The sequence below is a fragment of the Clytia hemisphaerica genome, unplaced genomic scaffold (assembly GCF_902728285.1).
Source record: "Clytia hemisphaerica strain Z4C2 unplaced genomic scaffold, Clytia hemisphaerica genome assembly, whole genome shotgun sequence".
Classification (NCBI taxonomy): domain Eukaryota; kingdom Metazoa; phylum Cnidaria; class Hydrozoa; order Leptothecata; family Clytiidae; genus Clytia; species Clytia hemisphaerica.
The window spans coordinates 83,191-106,434 of record NW_027103378.1 but is presented as its reverse complement, the minus strand read 5'-3'; the positions used below and the strand labels follow the sequence as shown (position 1 = coordinate 106,434).

Below are 23,244 nucleotides of genomic sequence, written 5' to 3'. Positions count from 1 at the left end.
GTCCCTAGTGTGAAAATACCCTACTTAGAAATTGATTTTGAATTTTAATCCTATTTGAAATTTGGATAGAAAGAAATCCAATTCAAAACCATCTCCATTCGATATTTTGAATTGGGAACATTAGAATTTGTATCACCAATGTGGAAAAATTACACAGGGCTGTGAGACAGGAGTGTACTTTGAGCTTACTCATGATATGCATCACTGCAATGTCTTCTGACATTACATCACGGACCCAACAGCTGATTGGTTGCAAGTGATGTATTGCCTGGTTTTACATCACACAATATAATAACTGTTCTTTCGGTCAATACGGAAAATATTGACCTTAACCAACGCAACCTTACGAGGTCTGTGCGTTGGCTGCAGTCAATATTCTCCCACATTTACTTTCAAAACAGTTAATATTGTATAAATATTCCATTTTCAAATTAGAAAAGAAGAAATATATATTTTTGAAGGAAGAAGGATAATGAGAAATGTTAATCAAAATCTTGTCACACATAATACTAGTGTCATCACTTTTTATTGTTGTCCAAGCCAAAGAAAGTAAGTTATATTATGATAAAGAACATGCCTTTATATGTATCGAATTCGAATCGTATCTTATAGTATTGAGTAATAAAAAACTAATAAAAAACTAACAGTTTTAAGTATACAGTATATTCTGATTCTCACCCAGGGGTCTTATTTAGGCCCGGGAATGGTGAATTTCGCCGGTCCAAGGAGCCAAGCTCGGGGGAGGAGGTACTTGGGCAAAAAAGGAGTAAAGGGATGTGCCGCTGGTCAGGGTACTTTTTTTTCACCTCCTTGAGTCCCAGGTATAGTTGCAAAAGCACCAAGATAGAAAAATCAGTCCCACGTAGGGTACCTATTTGGGAGAATTCCGAAAAATATGGAAAACTATAGAATTTCAATCTCATTTTCAGATAGGGTCGCTTTTCCAAAAAAACAAGTCCAACGTAGAATCTATTTTCAAACTTCAGCGTCACTGTGACCCGTCGGTCGGCAAGGGTAGTACCCCCCAGAAAAATTACATTTCGCTAGACTAGAATCAGAACTCGCTGGAGTTAAATTTTCGCACGCTAACCTTTTAAAAATAAAGCAAAAAATCTCTGAACACGTGATTAAAGTAAATAAATGTAAACCCGTGATTTCTTTCTTTTTATTTCTAGGTCTTCTTTTCGATTCCGATGAGGTCGGCTTCAGGAATTGGACTGTCCACCTAAATGATGTTAACAGCCCTGTAAGTGTTTTCACATTTCGGGCTACTCTGTACCAGAGTGTGTCTCGCGTTTATCGTTTCGTAGTACAAATTGTATGTATCAGTGGTATAGTGGGTAACGTGCTTGACTTCTCTCCAGGAGGTCCGAGCTCGATACCCACCGTGGCACTACAATTCACTTGGCAAGTGAATACTCCCTTCACCTGGGTCAACCCATACCATGTGAAGGGAATTGGGTACCATAACTCTGATACAAGAGTATGGGTAGATATTCCAGACATGGTGGCGTGACATCCGTTCTCCCGTGTAGTTCGAGTGTCGTGGTAAACAACATGGCTCGACAGCTCACATCTGCAGGGTTTCTGCTTGCGATGTGATTCCTACTCCATCGAGGGTAGGACCCATTCCGATGCATCGGAGCCTCTGAGCACTCTGTAAATGCCTGTGGAAAGTGTAAAACTTACCCCTCTTGTAAAGGAGGGAAAATAAATAATATTCGCCAGGTAGTTAAGAAATCCATCGGGTAATCACTTCTTAATTCTACGTTTCCATTCCCAATTAAAAACTTCCCTATTTGGAAACTCTTTCTCGATTAGGAAACAAAAATCTGCTTTGTTTACAAAAATTCTATTTCCTATTTGGGGACAGTGAGAAATGATGAAATTTTCAATCTAGAAACAGTTTCTTTTTTGGGTTATTTTCACCTTAAGGCAGTAGTTGCCTTTTTCATGTAGTGGTAGTAGGGGGCCAAGCCTTGGATCCCGTGACACCCTTTTTACGACCATTTTTAGTCTATTCCAAAGAACAGTATATTACAAGATATTTTTGAGAGGGAGGACGCGGATTAGGCCCGGGAAAACTTTTTATGACCAAACTAGTGACGCCATAGGCAAAACTGCAAGGGAAATAAGGGGTAGAGAAATAGCTGATTTTAAAAAGTCAAAACAGACTTTTGACTTTTGAAAATGTTATAGTCTAAGATGAATCACCCAAAGTCGAAGAAAATTCGCAAACGGGTTTTTTTGCCGAAAAGAGTTTACAGTCGGTAGAGTTTGCCAGTCTTGTCAGTCGTTTCTTCGAAACTCTCCCGCCGATTTTTTCCCGTATACCGCTATAACGCCATACCGCCATATTTTACTATCGCTGTAATGGACGATAACGTGAAGTGAAGATGGACGAACTAAACTCCTCGTTTACCCCCTAGAAAAATGAAAAATTACTTCTTTAGACTCCCTGGAAATTCTTCTAGTATTACTCCCTCTGGAAATATTCGTCTAACCCCCTGTACATTTATAAAATTGAATGGCACATTAATTGAATATGGTAAGAGTAATACACCTTTTCGACCGTAGTCGCACAGTCAGGCGCGTGCCATTTTATTATTTAATTTACCACCCTAAACTCGATCCAATCCCTTTTTTACACTTTTTTTCTATTGTCTTTAGGTGCGAAAAAAAGACTGGGACGGTTTTAAGGTGGTAAAGCAGACAAAAAAATACCCGCGCCGCAATTGGCGGCTACGGCCGAAAATGTGTATTGACTTTTAGTTTTTCTTCATCTGTAGAAAAATTTCAAGAACATCCACTACCCGAACAAGACATCAGCCTTAACCATTTTGTATAGTGATGTACCGAAGTATTTGATTTTCGTATCTTTCATGTCTCCATCCATTGATGTTCAACCAGCGTGGAAAGTTTTTATTCAGGTAAGGAAGGGGGAAGGACAGTAGTCATTTACGCGTTTTTTTTTTAATAAACTAGTTAAACCAAGCAGCCTCGATGTTTCTTAAGAAATTAGCCTTTTGAGCCTTAATTTTTTTTACATGTTTCTAAACTTTGTCAGGCTTCTTAAAGGACGCGTGTCAATAATACAATTAATGGTCTAACAGACTAATCTACGGTACTTTCCTATCTTCTATATTGATTTTCTGACTTTCTCAAGTGTTTCTAACTGTTATGTAAGTATTTTTCTGGAACTTTGCCTTTATTGGAAGGTCTTAAGAAAAACCGAATTAAAAAATGTTATTTTCTCATTCTCAGCCTCAGCATGTTTCTTAGATGTGTCTTAGTTTTTCGTTGCTTTTCATACTCCAGTTAAAAAAAAAGATTTTGCGGATTTTTGGGGACAATTCAAAGCCGGAAGTAAAAGTTTTACTTTCGAATCCTAAAACCAATTTTTCGACTATGATAAGAGCCCTTAAAATCACAGATATCATAACAAAATACTGGTCAGAGCATTGAGTTTCAAAGGGAAACTTATTAGCGAGGTTATGTATCTGGAATTCTCTACGGCTAAGGCAAGTAATGGCGGGTGAAAGCAAGTTCGATATTTGACATGCAGCATTATGTCGACTTTGCTTATACGGTGTTTTGGTGTTTTTCCCGTAAAGAGCAAAGTAGACAACGACATGTCGCCTTTGGTGACGACCCGTACGGGCAGCCCCGCAACCGTAGCCGTAGAATATCTCCGATACATAATCACGCTATTTTCAATCCAAAACGCGCGACCCACGTGTTATTGCCATGAAATACCGTATTGAAAGAAAATCCATCGCTAGATTGAAAATAAAAATGCCGCATAAAAACAATGAAAGTGCCTGATCCTCGTTGCAAAAATCGTAAGGTTTAGAACTTATTTTCTTGCTGTGAAAGGTTAAAGATTTCTCTCTAGCCCTTTCGGCGCTTCAAAATTAATGAATTAGAGCTGCCCTTACTGAAGTGTACAAAACTACAGTTCGTTGCCGGAAATTTCAATCTAGACCATTACAGCGGTTATGGCGCATTCTTTTGCTTCAAATAACATGGCTTAGGAAAATAGATGAAAATACTGTCTATATATTGTGGCTATGAATATATGTATGTTGAAATTAAGCAGCTTTTTTCTCCATCTTTAGGCTGAGATATTGGTTGATTCCAAACTTTCAACAGCTCCCTATACGTTTCGTATGGGCCACACCTCCAGAGAAACACCCGATTTGGATGATGATCCGATAGAAGACCGGCTAAACGACCATAATCTACACTTTAAACCGTCGGATAAAGTGGAGATTGACTTAACATCGAAAAGCAGAACTGAAACTTTTAAATACCTTTACCTGGGTAAGAAACTGCAAAGGTTTGTGGGTAAATTTGATCTGTTTGTAAATTTTGTCTTGTGGAGGCCCGGGGGGGGGGTCAAACCCAGGAAAATCGGGTACAAGCCGCTTTTGCAAGATTATAAAAAGGCTATATCTATGATTCAAAACTTTCTCTAATTCGAGGGAAAATCTCAATGTCTTGAAGATCGAATTATAGTGATAAATAACTGACATTTTTCTCAACAGATATTTGGTTCGGCTGGGGAACGTTGTTCGAAAAACATCATCCAGGAGTTGAAAATGTTACTCTATCCTCGCTCAAAATCAGTTATTTGAATTGCCCTGCAGAGACGAGAAACTTAGCGTTTTATCCTAACACGCCAGCATCAAGAGAGAAACTTCAACCTGTTTATGATGACGGGTTATGTGTCACTAATGCTGTTAAACTAGAGGAAAATCTACCTCTTCAACGAACTTGCGATGATAAAGCAAATGCTAAATTTGAAACTGGGGAATGTGTTTGTGATGCTACTTTCGAGAAAGATTCTACCGGTGAAAATTGTCAATGTAAGTAGAGTTTTATAAACTTTTTTATGATTAAGAGAGATATAGACGGATTAATCATCGCTCAATAGATCTTATCGAAGTTTTTGATTTTTCTAAAAAAGGCGATGCATTTTGGGATTGTTTCGGGGGTATTACAATAGAAATTACTTAGAAATTCTTCGAGGGAATTCAATTTTAATACCCCTGAAACAATCCCACAATGCATCGCTGTTTACAAAAAAATCAAAATCTCCAATAAGGTCTATTTGGGCTTCGTAGCCACGTGAATTTTGCTTTATAAAGAACAGATGTCTAAAACTATTCACAGAATGTTAGATTGTTATAAAATGTATTGTAAAGTCAAATAAGAAATAAAGATGAATTTATTGGTAGCCGAATTATTTATAGCCCCCCTTGGTTTAGAAAATACCAAGAAAAAGTGGTCTTTCTAGAATCATATAAAACAGCCGTAATGACGGCTGCAAACTCCGGTAATTGTCATTTTTGAATAGCGAACCATCATGCAAGTATCTTTATCGTGGTCAGCCTTTCTTAATATATCTAACATAAAATTTAAAAGAGTATATCCTAGTAAGTGCGAGCGCAAACGCAAACCAAATAGGGAAATCAAACCGGAAAGATCGGAAATCGAACGCGACTATCGGGATTAATCGGATTTACGCACAATTACAAATGAAAAACAATGATTTTGAGAAACTCCTTGACCAGGCTCAGATACAGAGGGAGGCTATAGCCAATGGAGGAGAGTGCACTTTATTATCGTATTACCTTATATGGAAACTAATTACTCTCCATGAATAAGATAGCCTACCTCCTGTATCCGACACTGCTTGACTGAAGTTCAATAAGACAAACCTTATCTATTGTTTTCACAGTGTGTGAAGAAGGTTATTACAAGAGCATTAAAGGACACGCGCAATGTCAAAAATGTGGGAAGAACAGTTTCAATGATCGTTCCACTCGCTATGAATGCCGGTGTGGAAATGTAGAGTCGGGACCAACCTTTCGTTTGAAAGAAGAAGAAGAAAAGAAAAATTGGGCAGCTGATTGCTTTTGTGAGTAATTTAATTTATTAAAGAGACATAACCGATAATATATATTTGATAGTAAAAGGTGAACAATGAATAGAACAGAAAAATAAAAATACAATTTTTATCAGAATGCTGTAGGATTTCAAGGCAAAAATCTACTCAGAACGGTATCGTTATTTTTGATAAAATTGTTATCCCTTTGAAATAAATTCTTTTCCTTAGATGACCGGTGTCATAAAGTCTTGCCAAAAATGCATCGGATATAACGTCCGGTGTGTCTTTGGTGTAAGATTTAGGGCCTAATGTTTTCTTTCCTGTTTCATAATGTCCTCGGTGTTGAAAAGTATTTAATCTTTACACCGGACACCAGATATTTTGCACCGATGCATCTGCAGGGTCGGTCTATCTTTAGTAGACGATACTATCGTCCACACACTATAATATATTATCATGATATAACATAGTTTGTATATTATAAAACGTAATATGTTGCGCGGCGGAAAATAGAGTCTGTGTTTACAGTTTAAAACAACAGCTACCCCCCCCCCCCCCGAAAAAAAACTCCCGTCTTCACGGGATGAAACACGTCTTAGACTATAGCATAGCCAATATTTTTAGTATCTTTGAGAATCATTTTACATTTAAGATTCTCCATCTTTTCAACACCAGCTTACCCTACGAAAGTCAGAGATGTAAAAACTGATGCTTCAAGTTTAACAAATGATACCATCGGACTTTCTTGGAGCACACCATCAAATATCGGAGAATTAAAACCTGTCATATACGTAGTGGAATGTATTCATCCGGTGGCTGTTTGTAATTTGTTCACGGAATATGGAGGCGTAAGTGCCATTGGTCATTATCACTGACCTTTATATATCCCTGGACCAAGCTATATCCGCCATCTTTGATTGGAGTTTTATTGGAATTGGTAAATGAAAAGAAGCCATTATATGTTAACGTCCAATGGCACTACATCATTAGTGTTAGATCTAGCGCTCTCTCCGTGCGTACCAATTTCAAAAAAACTTCGATCTTAATATTTTGCTTGCCTGGCATTGAGTAACTTGGACCAGGGATATATAAAGGTCACTGGTCATTATAGATTCTCCCGAGCAAAGCTATATATCCGCCATTATTGATCATATAGCAAGCCATAGCAATATTGAAAAGGGTCGTCAAACGGCGGTACACCATCACAAGTATTCGAGGAAACATTTATGCCACTTTTGGGTAGTGCTACCACTAGGGTGCCACTTTCTGAAAAAAAAACTCAGATCAAAGATTTTGGTTGGTCGAATTAAAATGCTTATTTCAGAATTTACATGAAGCTGAGTTCCTTTCTCTTATCCTCCAAAACTAAACATCCGATGAATTATTGAGCATTTGGCTAATAATAATTTGAAATCGGATCATCATTGTTTTTTTCACACCACGCTGAAGCTCTAAAAAGGATGTGCGAAAACATCGCTAACCAGTAGCAGGATAAAATTTATGTTTTCGACTTTCTTATAAGAAAATTTCTCTCTATCGAAAATATTCTCCGTCGAAAATTTTCCCCGACGAAGTTTTCCCCGATAAGGTATCTTTTCTTTGGATATTTTGATTAGTTTTCCGACTTTTCAGAGAAGAGAGATGGAACGAACGCAAAACGAAACAGTCATTCTCCAAAATCTGACATCGCATACAAACTTCACTGTTCGTGTTTGCACCCATAATGAAGCATCTCTCAGCAATTTGGGATCGGATATCGGTGGAAAACCAGCATGCAGTGCCGAAATTCAAGATGATAAAATGACATTTACTCAAGATGGATGTAAGCACACAATGCTGGCACAGAACGTTGTTTCAACGTTCGTCTAACGTTATATGGACGTTGTGAACATACTAATGAACCCTAAAACAACGTTGCGTGTCATCTTTTACAAATCAGTCTTTTACTCCCCTTATACAATAATGCCAGCTAGAATAGAAAATAAAAGAACTTCCTTTGACCCCATTCTGTTTCCGATTATCCCCAGGAAATCTTTGTCCACTCCCCTCTGCATGGATACAAAATAGAATGGGCAAATGATTCTGACTTTATTCACACTCTATGAAAAATAAGATTTTTGAAAGTAAAATTACTGATTTGTTGGCAAACGTTTTAATATTCTTTATTTTCAATTTTCCCATAGACCCGACAAAGGTTCTGGGTTTGATTGTCAACCCTGCAACAGTAACCAATACCATTTCAGTCACGTGGCAAAAACCTCTCAGCACTGGTAGCAACTCTTATGAATATTTAGTTCGATATGCTGGTATAACTGAGAAAGTCCCAGAGCAAAATACTGTCAATAAGAAACATAGTTTCACAGTGGATGATCCTGATCCTGAAAGACTTTTATTAGATGTCGAGGTTTGTCCGTAATTTTCAATTTTCATTAAATACACCGTTTTCCGGTTAGCCGTTTTCCCGGGGGTACCAGGGTTGCGAGCTGACAGGGGGGGTGCCGCCCAACTTTTGACCCTCGGACCCTTACCGGGACTAAAAAGGAGAAAACAAAGGAAAATTTTGTGAATTTTACGACCCTTACCGGGACAAATTTGACCATTGACCAAATTTCGATCTTTCTGGGGGTAAAAAGTTGAAATTTATCCATTTGTCCTACCCTTAGTGGGACTGAAATTTGATTTTCTGATTTTTCCGATCCTTAGCGGGACTTTGGAAATTCAAAAAAGGTACCCTTAAGGGCGACACATACCGTACCCTCCATTTGCCTAAGTACCTTCCCCGGGCTGTTTCGTATAAAAAGTCACCAAAATTTCGAGTAAGTAAACCATCCCATTGTCTAAAAGCAAAAACATAAACAAAAAATGTTCAGAGTATGAGAAAAATGTGCTTTCTGTGCTCTTACTCTGGACATTTTTTTGTTTATGTTTTTGCTTTTAGCCAATGAGATGGTTTGTTTACTTGAAATTTTGGTGACTTTTTATACGAAGCAGCTAACCGTAAAAAGGTGTATTCACCTATTTCAGAGGACTCGCCCATCTGTGACATGCTTTTTTCTATTCAAGTTAAAGCGGAACAATGCACGAATACGGGTAAAAACTTTTGTTTTGTAACTCTTTTAATCCCAGTTCGCAAAAGAGTGTTCAACCAAATATAGTTGATTATCGGTGATCCAAAAAATATCTGCAATCTGATTGGTTAAAAAGAGTACAATACATCTTGTATTTTACATGTAAAAATATAAATTGACGAAAAGATGTTGTTGCATTGTAGCGGTAGAAGCAATCTAACGTCACTGTGCTACAAAAGTGTCCTCCAACACAAAAAGTGCCTTTTTTGGGTCACCGATAAACCAGTTATCAGACATTTGCTCGTACAATATGGAAATATTTCACTCGTTCCGGATTTTCCGTATATTTTCCTCGCCTAAAGGCTCGGAAAATATTGTACGGAAAAATCTCGGAACTCGTAAAATATTTCTCATATTGTACTCGCAACTGTCCGATAACTATTACTTATTGCAGTGACGTAGAAAAATATCATGTACTAAAAACACGAATCCTATGAAATAGGTTCAATATCAACTTAATCTCCAGGTTATTGGTAGGCGTAGCGAGATACACGATTTTCTTTTTATAAGAATGGTGTTTTTTCATTTCATCATGGATATTCTTAACTTTTTAACGAATATTATCCAAAAATATTCTTACGGTATTCTTAGGTTAAGATCGAAATTGGTAATCTACAGTTTAAAATGCATTAAAAATGGCATTCTTAAGTTCAGTTGCTAAATTCCATGATGGTGATATTCTTACCATATTCTTAATTTTTTGGCCATTTTCATCATGGACATTCTTATAAAGTGTATTCCTATAAAAAAAAAAGCGTGTACCCTGCAAAATTTATGAGGGAGTGCAGACGTTTATGACTTATTCATTATCTTTTGATAAAAAAGACAATAATTACAGTGTTCACTCTCATTCATAAATTTTGGATGTATCTCGCTACGTCTTGGGTTTTAACTTTTTTTAGATGTATCGTTTTGTTTTTTCGTAATATCATTTCTTGATGTTCAAAATTCTGAGTCTGTTGTGAATTTGCAATGATTGATTATTAAAATTCACTGTGAAAAAAATCAATTTTAAATCTTTTTTTATAAAAACCATAAGAATATCAAGCTGAAAATTGGCCAAAACCTAAGAACTACCTTGAGTATCAGAGGCCAAGTTTTCAAAGAAAATATCAACCTCTGACGACCAATTTTATAGAAATTCTATAATTGCAAGTGTAAATCTAGTCACTGTAGAAAAAATCAAAGGTGAAGAGCGAATAATATTACCATATTAATGTCTAACAGACTGTATCAGTTTGTATTTTTACTATTGACGACTTCCCCAGTAACCTCCAAGTGTAGTTGAAATGAGTTTATTTCGAAAGAAATCTTATATATGATTCTCAAATGTGTAACAGTAATTACTAAAAGTTAATTAACTATTAATTATGGTAGTATTACTTCAATGGAATGGAAATAATAAACTGATCTTTATGTTATGATTCTCTATCGCTGACTCTTTTTAAAAAGCATTGATGACACTTCTGAGTTGTGTTTTCAACGACGAGAATAAAAATATCAACTTTGCACTAAATGCAAGATTTTGGATTGTTGTCATGGTTACTTTTCTCTACATTGACTTACGCTGAATAGAATTGCTATTCGTCGTCACAGGTCCGAATATGATTTCGGCATGTGATTTTCACGGTACCTAAGAACAAATTAGGTATAATCTGGAACCTCAGATTTCAGTAATTGTTAAGAAAGTACTGATTTTAACAGATTTAAAAATATTTCAAGTTTTTAAGAAAAGCAACTTAGCGTATGAAGAACATCGAAAGATCATTTAAGCCTGAAAAAAGAAAAAAGAAATTAAGAATATTTACTGGTTTTTATGAAAAAAACGTGTATTAAAATATGTCTGCTTTTTACCGTGAATTTTTTAAGATTGTCAATAATCGCACTGTAAATTTACCAAATAAGTAACGGTGGATCTACTTAAATTTTTTTTGTCCTATAGAATGGTGTGGGAAATATATCTGCGAAATCATTTTGCAACTATCGGTCAATTTAACTTAAATAAACTTTTTGTTTTTTAAAGGTTTTAGTATCGGCGAAACCAAACAATGGACCATTTGCTGGTCAAACCATAACAGGTCCCTCTGAGATTAGACAAGTCACATGTATGTATTTTTCTAAGTAAAGGGTTCGGGTCTTTTGTATCGTGTATTCTGTAATTAATGTATGAATTTTTTCTACAGAATGGGGGTCATTCAAATTTCTCCGTCTAAAGAAAGATGCCGGTTTGCAATTTTTTAGTAGGCACGTGTGTGTCCAGAAAAATTTGAAGCAGATTCCATGGAAGTTAAATCCTAAAAAGTTATTATTTAACAGGAGTCTGGATTAAAAATTGTGATTTGATAAATATTCAAATTCCATTGAATGGAGTAACAAAGTTACAAAAGTCCATATAAATTATTAAGATATTTCTATGTATAAAACTTCTATTCCAACTTTTTTCTGGACACGCTGTATGTGTAATTATAAGCAGTTATATTCAAATAAATGGTTTATTATCCGTTCATCGCTAAAATATTTTTCGTTTTGAAACATGATTCCAATTTATAAGCTCGTGAATCTGGCTTCTTGGTAGTTTTTTATTCAAAAGTCTTATTTTTATTTTCTGACGTAACGTCAAAAAGAATATGCTCAATTGTCATTGAACTCGTTGTGTGACGTCAATTTTTGAAATATATAGCCTCCATGGAAGCTATACATTCTAAAATATTGGACAGTAAAGAAGCCAATCAAATGTCGTTATTTACGCATTTCGGATGATAATCCACTATATTTTTCTAGTGAAAGCACCTTATGTCGACGAATGGCGGACGCTTAAAATCGCTCTGGGCGTTGTGGGCGGTATATTCGGCTTCATTTTGATTATAATGGCCATCGTTTATTTTTACCGCTGGTACGAAAGAAAAATTAAGCTTCACGAAGAAGAGCTTATACGTATCGAGTACGAAAATCGAATACATGTAAACAAAATTGAGCTTCTTGAGCGAAAAATTGATTTGCAACAAGAACATACTAACCTTTATGTTTCCATGGAAACGAGGCTTGGTCATGAAGACCCAATGAAAAAAATTTATGACTCGGAACCAATCTATGAAGAGATACCTCAAGGTAATTACACATTTGATATTGCCCCCCTCCCCGATTTCGATTGAGGGGTAAAACACTTTCAAAACATGTTCGAATTCTTGGGAACTATTTAGATTCTTTGAGATTTTGTAGGGATTTTGGCATTCTTTAGTTGGATTCTTGGAAAAATTCGATGTATTTTTTCGAATGATTTCTTCGAAATGTTTCAGTTTTATATTTACTTTACAAAATTGTTGCGAAGACTGAAATAACAAATACAGAGAAAAACTCTTCATTCAAAAGAAACATTATTTTTCTATACCAATACCACTGGTTTCATACATTCATGACAATCATGACGTAACATTTTCTACGGAAATACCCCGGTTTTAGCCAGTAGTGGCACTTTTTATATACACCGTTATTGTCTAGTTTAAAAGTGCCACTACTGGCTAAAACCTGGGTATTTCCGTAGAAAACATTACGTCATGAATATCATGAATTCATGCAATCTTCAATCTACCTTTTGTTCATCTTAGTTTATAATTTTAAGAAGTTTAAAGATATCCAAACATTGGGAGAAGGAGAATTTGGTTTTGTTATCAAAGCAAGAGCATCAAATATTTGTGGCCATTATGGTGACTCATGGGTAGCTGTCAAGAGGTTGAAAGGTTAGACTTTCTCCACCTCTGTATCACTTGCAATAGTCGTTTGGGCCCGAGCCAGTATAAAGAGAATAAATTATCTTGTACCTACGTAACAGCAGCTGTGCTGTATAACGTAAACATTAAAATAATTTCTGCTGGAGTAATTAGTCATTCAAAAGACCTTCGTGTTCTCCCAAACGGCTATACTAAGTTAATGTATCTTGTCTCTGCGTTAATTACGCGCTGAATAGTATTGCTATTCGCCGTCACAGGTCGAAAAATGATTTTGACATGTGATTTTCACTGTACTTTTTATCATCTAAAAAAAATTGTACCGTAGATTTCCCACATAAGAATGAAATTCTAAGCTATTAAAATTAATAAACGATAATCGAGCTCTAGTTTAGACGGTGCACTTTTCTTTTAAAGTGGACTGTCGAAAGTCAATGAATTGCCATCTTTGACGTCAATGCAATGTTCTTCTTTCAACCTTTTTGAAGCAAAGATTTTAACTGCCAACTTTGTGCCCACTTTCTGCCTACTCTAACAATTATAATAGCCAGGGCAGAAAATCGGCCGTCTAAACGATAATTAAATTTATTCCTTTTTATAGTAAAATGCAGTGCTATTGATAAAGAAGATTTCATTGGCGAATTGAACCTGTTGAAAGAATTGGGCCATCATCAAAATGTGGTTCGACTCCTCGGTGAATGCAATGGTAGGTTTCTAGCACTAATCTTAATTGGATTAATTTTGGCGCGGATGAGATTTTGTAAATTTGTCGAAAAGTCGCCAAAATTTTCAAAAGCTTGTCATTTGCCATATTTAAACTCCACCAAATTTAACAAAATCTTTTTATGATATAACTTCTATGGACAATATTCATTTTTTAGGAAAATACCACGTAATCTTTATTTTACCAGTGCCTAAAACCTTCATATCCGCTAAATCAAATCCCCTAAGATGTTAACAATGATAACCCAGAGAGCCAAAGGTTATTCACCTAAATCTATTACCAGTCCTTAAAAGACCTGACCACGTCGCTAAGGTTTAATGGTTAAGTCCCGGTTAAGCTATAGTTAAGACGGCCCACTTCCCCCCTGCCCATTCTAATTGTTAATCAAAGTTGGCAAATACTCGGCTGCCTAAAGTCAATGCATCGCCCTCTTTTGACATCAATGCAATGTCTTCTTTCAATCTTTTCCTAGCAAAGATTTTAACTGTCAACTTTGCGCCCACTTTTCGCTTACTCAAACAATTTGAATAGGCAGGGCAGAAAGTTGACCGTCTAAACTAGATAGAGCTAATAGGCGTACTCTTATTATGTTCAAGATCCATCATGCATCATTCTCGAATATCTTCCTGGTGGAGATTTGCTTGGTTTCCTCAAAAAGTCACGGGGTTACAGAAAAGGTCCAGATGGAAGTGAGGAATCTTTCCTAACGACTTCTGACTTGCTGAATTTTTCACTTGAAATCTGTGAAGGGATGAAACATATTGCAAGTAACGGAGTAAGTATAAATGTTATCTAATCCCAGCAGGCACACAACGTTGTTTCAACGTTTATTTAACGTTCACAACGTCCATATAACGTTAGATGAACGTTGAAACAATGTTGCGTGCCAGCTGGGATGAATCTTAACAATCCAAATAGCCAGGTAAAAAGGTAACTCGAATAAGTTTTCCCGTTTCCCGTTTGAGTTATCGAGACAATAATTCATAATTAATAGGGATGTTGGTACCTCACTGAACTCTGGAGCTGTATTGAATATGTTATGCATCAGTTTTTTTCATACTAGATACGTATGCAAAGCTTAATAGACTTAATAGACATTCGATTTGGACCAGTTTTGCAAGATCCCTTATATATATGCAATATGTACTTTTTTCAGTGGTTGGCGCCTCAATTTATAACCCTAACGGAGCCAAGAATTGCAAATCTAGCTAAAGACTTAAATATTTTACGTTTCTGACAAATCTTGGAGATTCACCTTCTTAATTCCTGGTCCATATCTTCCACATAGGGGTTGGTGTGTGTATAGCTATACCGCTCACAAGTATGCACTACCAATTTTTCCAAACTTTTTTTTATGAAATTTCTTTTTAACCCTTTAACGACCGATGACGAGATATCTCGTCATTGCGTTCCGTGCTAAAAATACTGATGCCGAAATATACCGTCATTGCGTTCCGTGCTAAAAATACTGATGCCGAAATATACCGTCATTGCGTTCCGTGCCAAAAATACTGATGACCAGATCTTTTTTGTCACGGCACGTAAAAAAGCCACGGCATTTTAAGAACAGTCAGTAGAAGAAGCCGCCGTACTTTAGGCAAGGACAAATAAAAAGACGCAGTCGTTAAAGGGTTATTTTTTTAATTTCTTTTTACAGATTGTGCACCGTGATTTAGCGGCGCGGAATGTTTTGGTTGGCTATAATAAGATCTGCAAAATTAGTGATTTGGGACTTGCTAGGAAATTGAACGACAAAGGATATTACCATCGTAATAGACAGGTTTGTAAGACTACTTCGCTATCCCAACCAGTGTTTACTGGTTTTAAATCAGCTGTTAGGTGAACGCTGAACAAAGATCTTCCTCCAGTTCCTTTCGTTCGTAAGATGGTCTCTCCAGTTATCGACCCTTTTTACACCGGCCCTTATTGGCGTTATTTTTAGGCTCTTGACGTAATAAGGGCCGGCGTTAAAAGGGCCGGTGTAAAAAGGGCCAAAATTTTGCAAAGTTTACTTGAAAATGGCGTTCATTTTTGACAATTTTTCTCTATTTAAAGGATTTTAGGTATGATTCGAAGATAAAAAATTATCCATTGTTTTACTCCATATCTAACACTTCGCAAAAATTAGTGATTTTCAATGGAATTTTCAACAGTTTACTAATGAAAAATGATATTTTAATGTAAATTGAAGTATAAATAGCCATTCTAACAAATTTAGCGTTATTTACGGCCCTAATACACGTATTTCCTATTAGCAGATTCATGTAAAAAAGTCACGAAAAACGTGATGACTTTTGCATGAATCTGCTAATAGGAAACATGTGTATTGGTGTAAGCCTAAAATCAGGCTGTGACGTAATAAGGGCCAGCGTAAAAGGGCCGGGGTTAAATTAGGGTCGGCGTAAAAAGGCCGGCCGATAAGGTATTAAAAGTTACAGAAGTTGCTTTTTGGCGTACTTTTGCTTAATAAGCAAGTTTTATTTAACTCTTTTAGAAACCTTTTCGATCAAAGTTGAGCAAAAGCAAGTTCATGAAATAGGATCGGGTTTTTATGTTTTGTAAAGTACGTAACTTCCGCCATTATGGAAGGAAACGTTCGATTTGCGTAAGGGATCACCACTACAGATTCGAACGTTTGAATTTACGTAACTCAACAAAACCTGAAAAACAATAAAAACTCCTTGACTAATTTTAGCTTTTTAGATTAATCAAACTTGTAAGGCTACGGCTCATTTGGGCGTAATATACCCAACATCAAATGGTTTCCAATTTCCATAAAGAGTTAATCTTTCTCAATTCTTTTTTTTTCATCAGGCTAAACTACCGGTGCGTTGGATGCCATTAGAATCGATCAAAAACAATATCGCGTCCGAGAAAAGTGATGTGTAAGTCATGTAAAGTCTCCTACAGTCTCATACAGTAAAGTCTCCATAACTCGAAACTCTATTACTAGAATATCTCCTTAATTTGAACAGAATCGTTGGCATCATAGGCGGTTTTAGTCCATGTCGAACTTATCAGAGGAATAGATTTGTAATACACGGGCTGCAAAATTATATCAATGCAGCCAAAACATGTGATTACTCGAAAAAGTTCACGTGATTTTATTCCAATGTAACTTACTTTACAACTTACAATTAATAACTTTATTAGTGTCAATAAACTCGAACCATTTAGAAATAAATGTCATGTAACAAGCACACAAAAATTTCGAGTAAAACCGTGATTTGTCTTCAGACTTTAATTTTGCAACCTGTGTAATTGTAATTTCATTGTCTTTTAACGAGGATTGCACTCCTTCCGACGTACTTGCTGTATTGTCTTAAATCCACCAGTGGGCATCGTGAACATTTACCAAGAACCTCCATAATTTGAATGTCTCCTTAACTCGAACGGATTTGATGTTCCCTTGAGAGAATGTTAGGCTAATTTATAATGTCTTCATAACTCGAACTCTCAATAGCTCTCGAATGCCTCCTTAAGTCGAATGATTTTCCTTCCCCCATCGGCGTTGGAATTATGCATGGGGCCTATGCAGACTGTAGTGTCTATACATTTCCAATGCCATTCTTATACGATTTGAAATAAACAATATTTTGATCTGCTTAGTGTAGAGTTAATTGATTTGCTTTTTCTTGTGATGAATGGTTCTTCTATTGTATTAATTTCCCTTTTATGCTTCATGAAATATGTAAAATAAGGGGTAACTTATATATATTATGACCATAAGCCTTCCCATTTTCCTACAATGTTCAACAAAATGTTCATTTTAGACTCGGTTTTAGACGAGTTGTTTAGTTGATAAAAATAATGGAAGGGACTTTTTGTAATCATAGTGTATAAAAACTGATCTTATCCCGTTACAATTGTCGTATTATCATATAACACCCATATTACTGTATTTCACGGATTATTAACAATAAGTCACAACGTATTTTGTATTCCGCTGCTCCCAGGTGGTCGTTTGGCATAACTTTATACGAAATCTTTACCATTGGTGGTATGCCGTACCCAGGGCTCAAATCGAAAGAAATTCCGGATCACCTGGCTGCAGGGAAACGAATGAAAAAGCCTGATATAAAAACCTGCACTCCAGAAATGTAAGTTTTTTCTTATTTACAGAAATATATTTCACAGGTCTGTCTATTGACCTCTACGAAATAAAATTATAATTGATCATGTAATCTAATCCTGTCTTGTCTTAACTTTCTAGGCAAGCCAGGAAACCCTTTTTGATTTGTCTCTATTTGATACTAAAGTGTATCCAGATATAATTGGCAGTGGAAACAAGAATGCCTGTAACTTTTGATGGTCTGATATAATTTCGAAATTTTTTTTGCTTGTTTTAGAAAATCATAGTATAAGAAAGCCGCGGCTGGAATGATGACGCTATTGTTTTTGTCGTAAATGGATGTTCTATCTGTGTCTCCGTGGTTTATAAGAGCTAAGTCGAAGGTAACAAAGTCCTTAAACTTAAAGTGTTTATAATATTCAATTGAAGAACAACTACTTTTCAAGTCTCAAATTTTTCCCACTATCCTGTCTTATTACCTTATTTGAAGTATATTTTTATAAATTCCAAATAAATTTTTATAAATTTAGGACCAAATAACACACATTTTATTAAAAGAACTATTTTCCAAATGTTAAACTTTGAATGCTTTCTGTCACCTCAATACTGTTGTTTTTCGAATGGAATTTTCACAGAATGCAGCTTGAATATTTATTTACTAATACCAGTGATAATTTTTCAGAATAATCAGGAAGGCATTTCAAGGCACTCAATTTTCTTCAAGTTCTTAAAGCACTGACATTCTGACGTTCTAGTACTTTTAAACCAAGAGTCTTTTCTTTTACTTTGATGTTATGAATGCTTGAATTATCAAGAGATTTGCGTTTATTACGTCTAACGAGGTAGTTTGTTAAAAGTCAAATTAAATTGACAATAGAAATTGTCACCGAACCATAAAAAAATTCGTTCTTACGACATAGATAGAACAACAGAAATTCAGTTGTACTCATTCCAGCCGCGGCTTTCTTATACTATGAGAAAATCAAAAGCGCTATATTTGAATGTATTTTTGGTTGAAAAATTCGCGATTTTTAGCGGTTAAATTTGCGATTACAAAAATTGAGCTTTTTTTTCTACTGATGCTACAACCTTCATTTTTACACCAGTGGTAGTTCAACCTTAGGTTAAGAAGGTTGTGAAATTTCAAGGCAAACGAAAAATTCTTTCGGAAGATATGGAACCCGAAATACCCCTTGCTAGCACTTTTCTGTGAAATGGGCTTTTCCAGAAAAAAACCGTTTACCCCCTGTTGAGGAGGTCCATCATTTTGTGGCTGGAAATGCAGCTGTAACTCCCTGGAATTCCAGGCAATTTCAGCTTTCAACCCCTCTGAAATTCTGAATTTTAGTAGGATTTAAAAGGCTACCCCCATGGAATTCCAGTTATTTTTGACAGATTTTTGTATCTCCCTATGGAATTTCGACACATATCAAACCTTACCCCCTTGGGACAGAAATGAACCTCCTCAACAGGGTTTTTTTTTCTGGAAAAGCCCAATATCAAATCTCCAAATTTTTAATAAAAACGGGGGTTATATTATCTTTTTTGAAAAGTGCAATTAAAAGTTGGAAAGTGTTAAGTGTTGATTGAAAATTTTTGGCTGACAGTGCGCAGGGTCGTAAGAGTATCAAAAAGGGCAAAAATTTTTGCAATGAAATTTCTCAAGGTTGATTTTCGAATATGACTTGAAAGTACCCGTCACCTCGGCAAATCTAGCAACCCCTTCCCAGGAAAAATCATCTAATGAGTCCAACATTGAGCTTTTCGTCACTGTTGTAAAAAGCCTTTACACGTTTTTTTATAAAATGATGTAATGTTCTTAACTTTAAAAGTTTTAAGCCTAAAAATGTTTTAAAATTGTTCTTATTTTCACCATTTTGGTGTTTTTGAGTCAGCGAAGCCTTAAAATTTCGTTTTTTATTCCTTAGCTTGTTAATATTTTGAGCATCGAAGCTTTATGTTCTACGTTATTCTTATGTGGGAAAGTAAACCGTGACGCTTGCAACGAAATTAAACCAAACCTTGAACTTATTTGAATTTGATTGACTTTTATTGACACTATTCGGTGGAAATTCAGAGCTTCTTTTGATAAACAAAATTCGGACCAAGTCCGAAGTAGGTATGATACGCGATTGCTGTATTCTTGATTTTCATTGACTTAATAAAGATAACCGTCGAAACGTCGTACACACTACTGTTTTTAATGTTCACTCTTGATTTTCATTAGATGTAGTGGACTGTGGAGTTTTTGAGAGATATTTCTACATGATAATTAAAGAACTAAATTTGTTTTTTTTTTGTTAGTTATTCTTTGATGTTGGATTGTTGGGAACATAGAGATGTGGAGAGACCGACATTCACCCAATTGGTTGAACGTATACAAAGTCTTCAAGAAGCAACGGTATGCTTTATTGATCTCTTTACGCTATTAAGTTTAATACTGATTTTTATCCAGTGACAAAGACAAGTGATCATACTCTTTTTGGTTATTCTTACACCGATCTCTTTCTTTAACTGAACTGACTCTTACACTGATTTTTTTGCAAAATTTCATTTTTTGCTCATTTTTGCTGACGACAGCAAAAATTCGAAAGAAATTGTTTTGAAAAATGATCATTTTAATGCTATACAACGTTGGTCCAAATTTCATGTTCCTACCATTAGCTAAATTGGAGTTATTTAAAAACTAAGTTTTGCTGACGTCAGCACTTTTTGCTTTTTGCAGTTTTTCGCAAAAATTAGGGCCTTAACAATTAGGTAACACCCCTACGGAGAAACTTCATCATGGTGCCCTTTGTATAAAATCAATGGTTTTCTGATTTTTTGCCGGCTAATGGTCTTCAAAAATTATGGTAATTCTTATATGTTTTTGAGACATGCCATGACTTACCTGACGAACTGAATCTTACACTAATTTGAATTTGTTCACTAATTTGATTCTTCTAACTGATCTGATCTGATACCTACACTGACCTCTTTTTAAAATGAACTTATTCTTGCACTGATCTCTTCTCAAAATGAACTATCACTGATCTGACTCTTTCTCACTTCTTTCCTAGAACGACAACTACAAGAATTTGGACATAGTGAACGAATGTGACGCATATCTCGATTTTGTTGGAGATGAAATGTTGGGAGAAGACACTGTGTTTATTGATCCACGTCTTGGTAGCCATTATGATGTTGAAAAGAAATTACAAATCGAAATTTCAGATCGAGAATACTTGAAGGCTGAACCACAAATGAACGCTTATGATAAGTGCTGAATCTCGTGCCTATATTCCCTTTCGCAACACTCTTTTTTTATAATACACGATCTTCTCGAGGTGGGATACGAGATATACAGGGTCAATAAAAAACGTATTGGTGACGAGACTTGAATCTTACTGATGCAGGATGATGACTAAACATTTATGCAGTCCCAAATGTCATACCCAGACTCCCTTAAGGCCTCCACTTGCGTGCGCTTCGATCACACTTTTCGAGCAAAGCTTCCACGCTATTGGTCAAAAGAAAAATGAAGCAATTCCATTGGTGCGATCTGACGTAACGGTTGAAAAAAGTTGAAATGTGTTTAACTTTTTTTTCGAGCGCGCGCTACATTTTTATGACGTAATTCTTTTTCCAAGCATAAAGGATTGAAGCCAAAAGGTTTGATCGCATTTTTGACCGGCCTTTACACTACTTTTTGATTAAATACTGATGGATGTGATACAATCGTGAGACAACCCTTTTTCACAGACCCAATGGGACCCCCTTTCCACTGGAACAATTGCCAGAATATTGTCCCCGGTGGAAAAATTTCCTCCAATATTTGTCCCCGCTGAATATAATCAACCGCAAAATAGTGTGCTATTTTTGCCCATCCCCACTGAATTTTCTGACTTGAAAACAAAAGAATTGAAATCCTTAGCCATAGAAAATATTGGAATATCAATCCCCATTGAGTTTCCGTCCGTTATTTTTATCTCCACCAGCTGAAAGTTTCCTCCTACCGGGTCTGTGAGAAAGGGGTGTCGTGAGGACTGGTTCACAATTTTTTACCCAGATTCCTTTGTACCACTTATTGATTTTGGAACTTTTGTGAGCGCTATCAGAACAAAAATAAAGTAAACGAAGGGGACTGGGTTTGAGTTTGGTTAGTTTTTAATCAAAATACCTTAGCCAATCATAAGTATACAAGGCAAGCTGAATACACGTTTTTTTTTTAAGAACAAACTATATAAGAACATAAGGCTTCAAGGCCCAAAAATTTAAGAACATTCTAAGAACATACTAAGGCTTTGGAGACTTAAAAACATGCAATTTCTTAAGAAATTACATCAAAATGCTCAAAAAATGCTGAAAATAAGAACATTTTAAGAACATTTTTAGGCTTCAAATCCAAAACACTAAGAACATCCGAAGGCTACGAAAATTTTTGACGTTCTTATAAAAAAAAAAACGTGTAAGTAATATTTGGGTGAGCGTGTTTAAAGAAAAGATGTTCAAATTTTTTAAGAATTATGCAAAAAAAAAATTATAGATAGATTTTTTAGATTACAGTGGGAGTTAATGTAACTTGAGCATGTACAAGAGAAACTTGTTGGATTCATAAAGATCGTGAATCCATAGGCGTAGCGAGTTTATAGCCATTTTGAGCTGGAGTTTTTATAAGATATGTTTTATAAGTTTTATACTGTAAGTTTTTATAAGATACTTTAATAATTGGTCATTCGAAGTAATAGAGATGACGCATTCTTTAGAAAAAGGAATAAAATTGTTTTATTACATCTTAACGACCAACCAAATAGAGTAAGAGCTTGTAAAAATTCCACCTTGTCCTCATTTTGAAGTGATTTTACAAATAATTTATAATTTCAGAATACATATCAAATTTTTATTTACTTGAACTTGCGATTTTACCATACTTTACACGCATAGATTTAAGGGCTCTGACCATAGTGAATTTTTCATAATTGCCGTGTTTAAAATGTGTTTTCTGACTGATGTAACCAACAAAACTATGGCATGTTATACATTTTCTGTTAGACAAACTATTGCTGAATCTGAAAATTCAAAAATTGCATTGAAAAAATTTGATGAAGAAGAAAATGAAGACTTTAGCGAGGAAGAGTATTTCAACTTTGAAGAGCTTAGTTTTGGCGAAGAAAAAACATTTTGAAAAAATTTTCGCAGTAGATGGTGTATTATTTACCGAACAATAAAAATTTTTGCGGAAAATTTTTGTAAATGCTTCTTCGTCTCGAAAATCTTCAAAATAGTGGTTTTTCATCAATTTTTCATCTGGATTTTGCTTAAAAAAAAAGTCATAACTTTTTGACACATCTTTTTAGAAAAATTTTCCGCAAAATTTAAAATAGTTCAATTCTTTGCGGACAGTGTAAAGAAATTTTGAAACAAAAAAGTTAATTACTCATTAAAACTAAGCATTTTTTGTAAAAGAGGGTGATGCAACATATTATTAACATCTTTTTAAAGTTCATAACGTCATTTTTGCAATTAAATTCTTAATTACTCTTAAGGGATTCGATTAAAAAGCAATTTATAAAGGCAATTCTTTGTTAAAAGTCTTAAGGAACCTGAAATATAACTTTTATGTTCAAATACCAAAATCTATTTTTGGACTATGGTCAGATAGCCCTTAAAGCCCGAAGGGCTAGATGTCGTGCTTTGGCTGAAAAGTGTGCCGTGGTTAGCTA

The 23,244-nt window shown here is 35.4% G+C and overlaps 1 protein-coding gene across 1 annotated transcript; it reads left to right on the top strand.

The window, feature by feature from the left end:
- The first annotated feature begins 436 nt into the window (after positions 1-436).
- Positions 437-20,886, top strand: LOC136824742 (ephrin type-A receptor 4-A-like). The gene is made up of 19 exons (XM_067080714.1): positions 437-549; positions 1,176-1,246; positions 2,790-2,930; positions 4,119-4,323; positions 4,548-4,868; positions 5,744-5,923; positions 6,569-6,741; positions 7,526-7,715; positions 8,077-8,297; positions 11,045-11,126; positions 11,803-12,129; positions 12,627-12,758; positions 13,348-13,452; positions 14,067-14,245; positions 15,128-15,250; positions 16,285-16,355; positions 17,427-17,570; positions 19,847-19,943; positions 20,602-20,886. Exons 1-19 carry the CDS (start codon positions 480-482, stop codon positions 20,806-20,808), a joined length of 3,039 nt encoding a protein of 1,012 aa, XP_066936815.1. The 5' UTR covers positions 437-479; the 3' UTR covers positions 20,809-20,886.
- The last annotated feature ends 2,358 nt before the right edge of the window (positions 20,887-23,244 follow it).

Excerpts from the sequence above, each read along its gene's own strand:
- LOC136824742 (XM_067080714.1), top strand. The coding sequence starts at position 480 with ATGTTAATCAAAATCTTGTCACACATAATACTAGTGTCATCACTTTTT. Across the intron at positions 1,247-2,789 it reads TAAATGATGTTAACAGCCCT|AAAAATTTCAAGAACATCCA; the intron begins GTAAGTGTTTTC and ends CTTCATCTGTAG. Across the intron at positions 8,298-11,044 it reads GACTTTTATTAGATGTCGAG|GTTTTAGTATCGGCGAAACC; the intron begins GTTTGTCCGTAA and ends TGTTTTTTAAAG.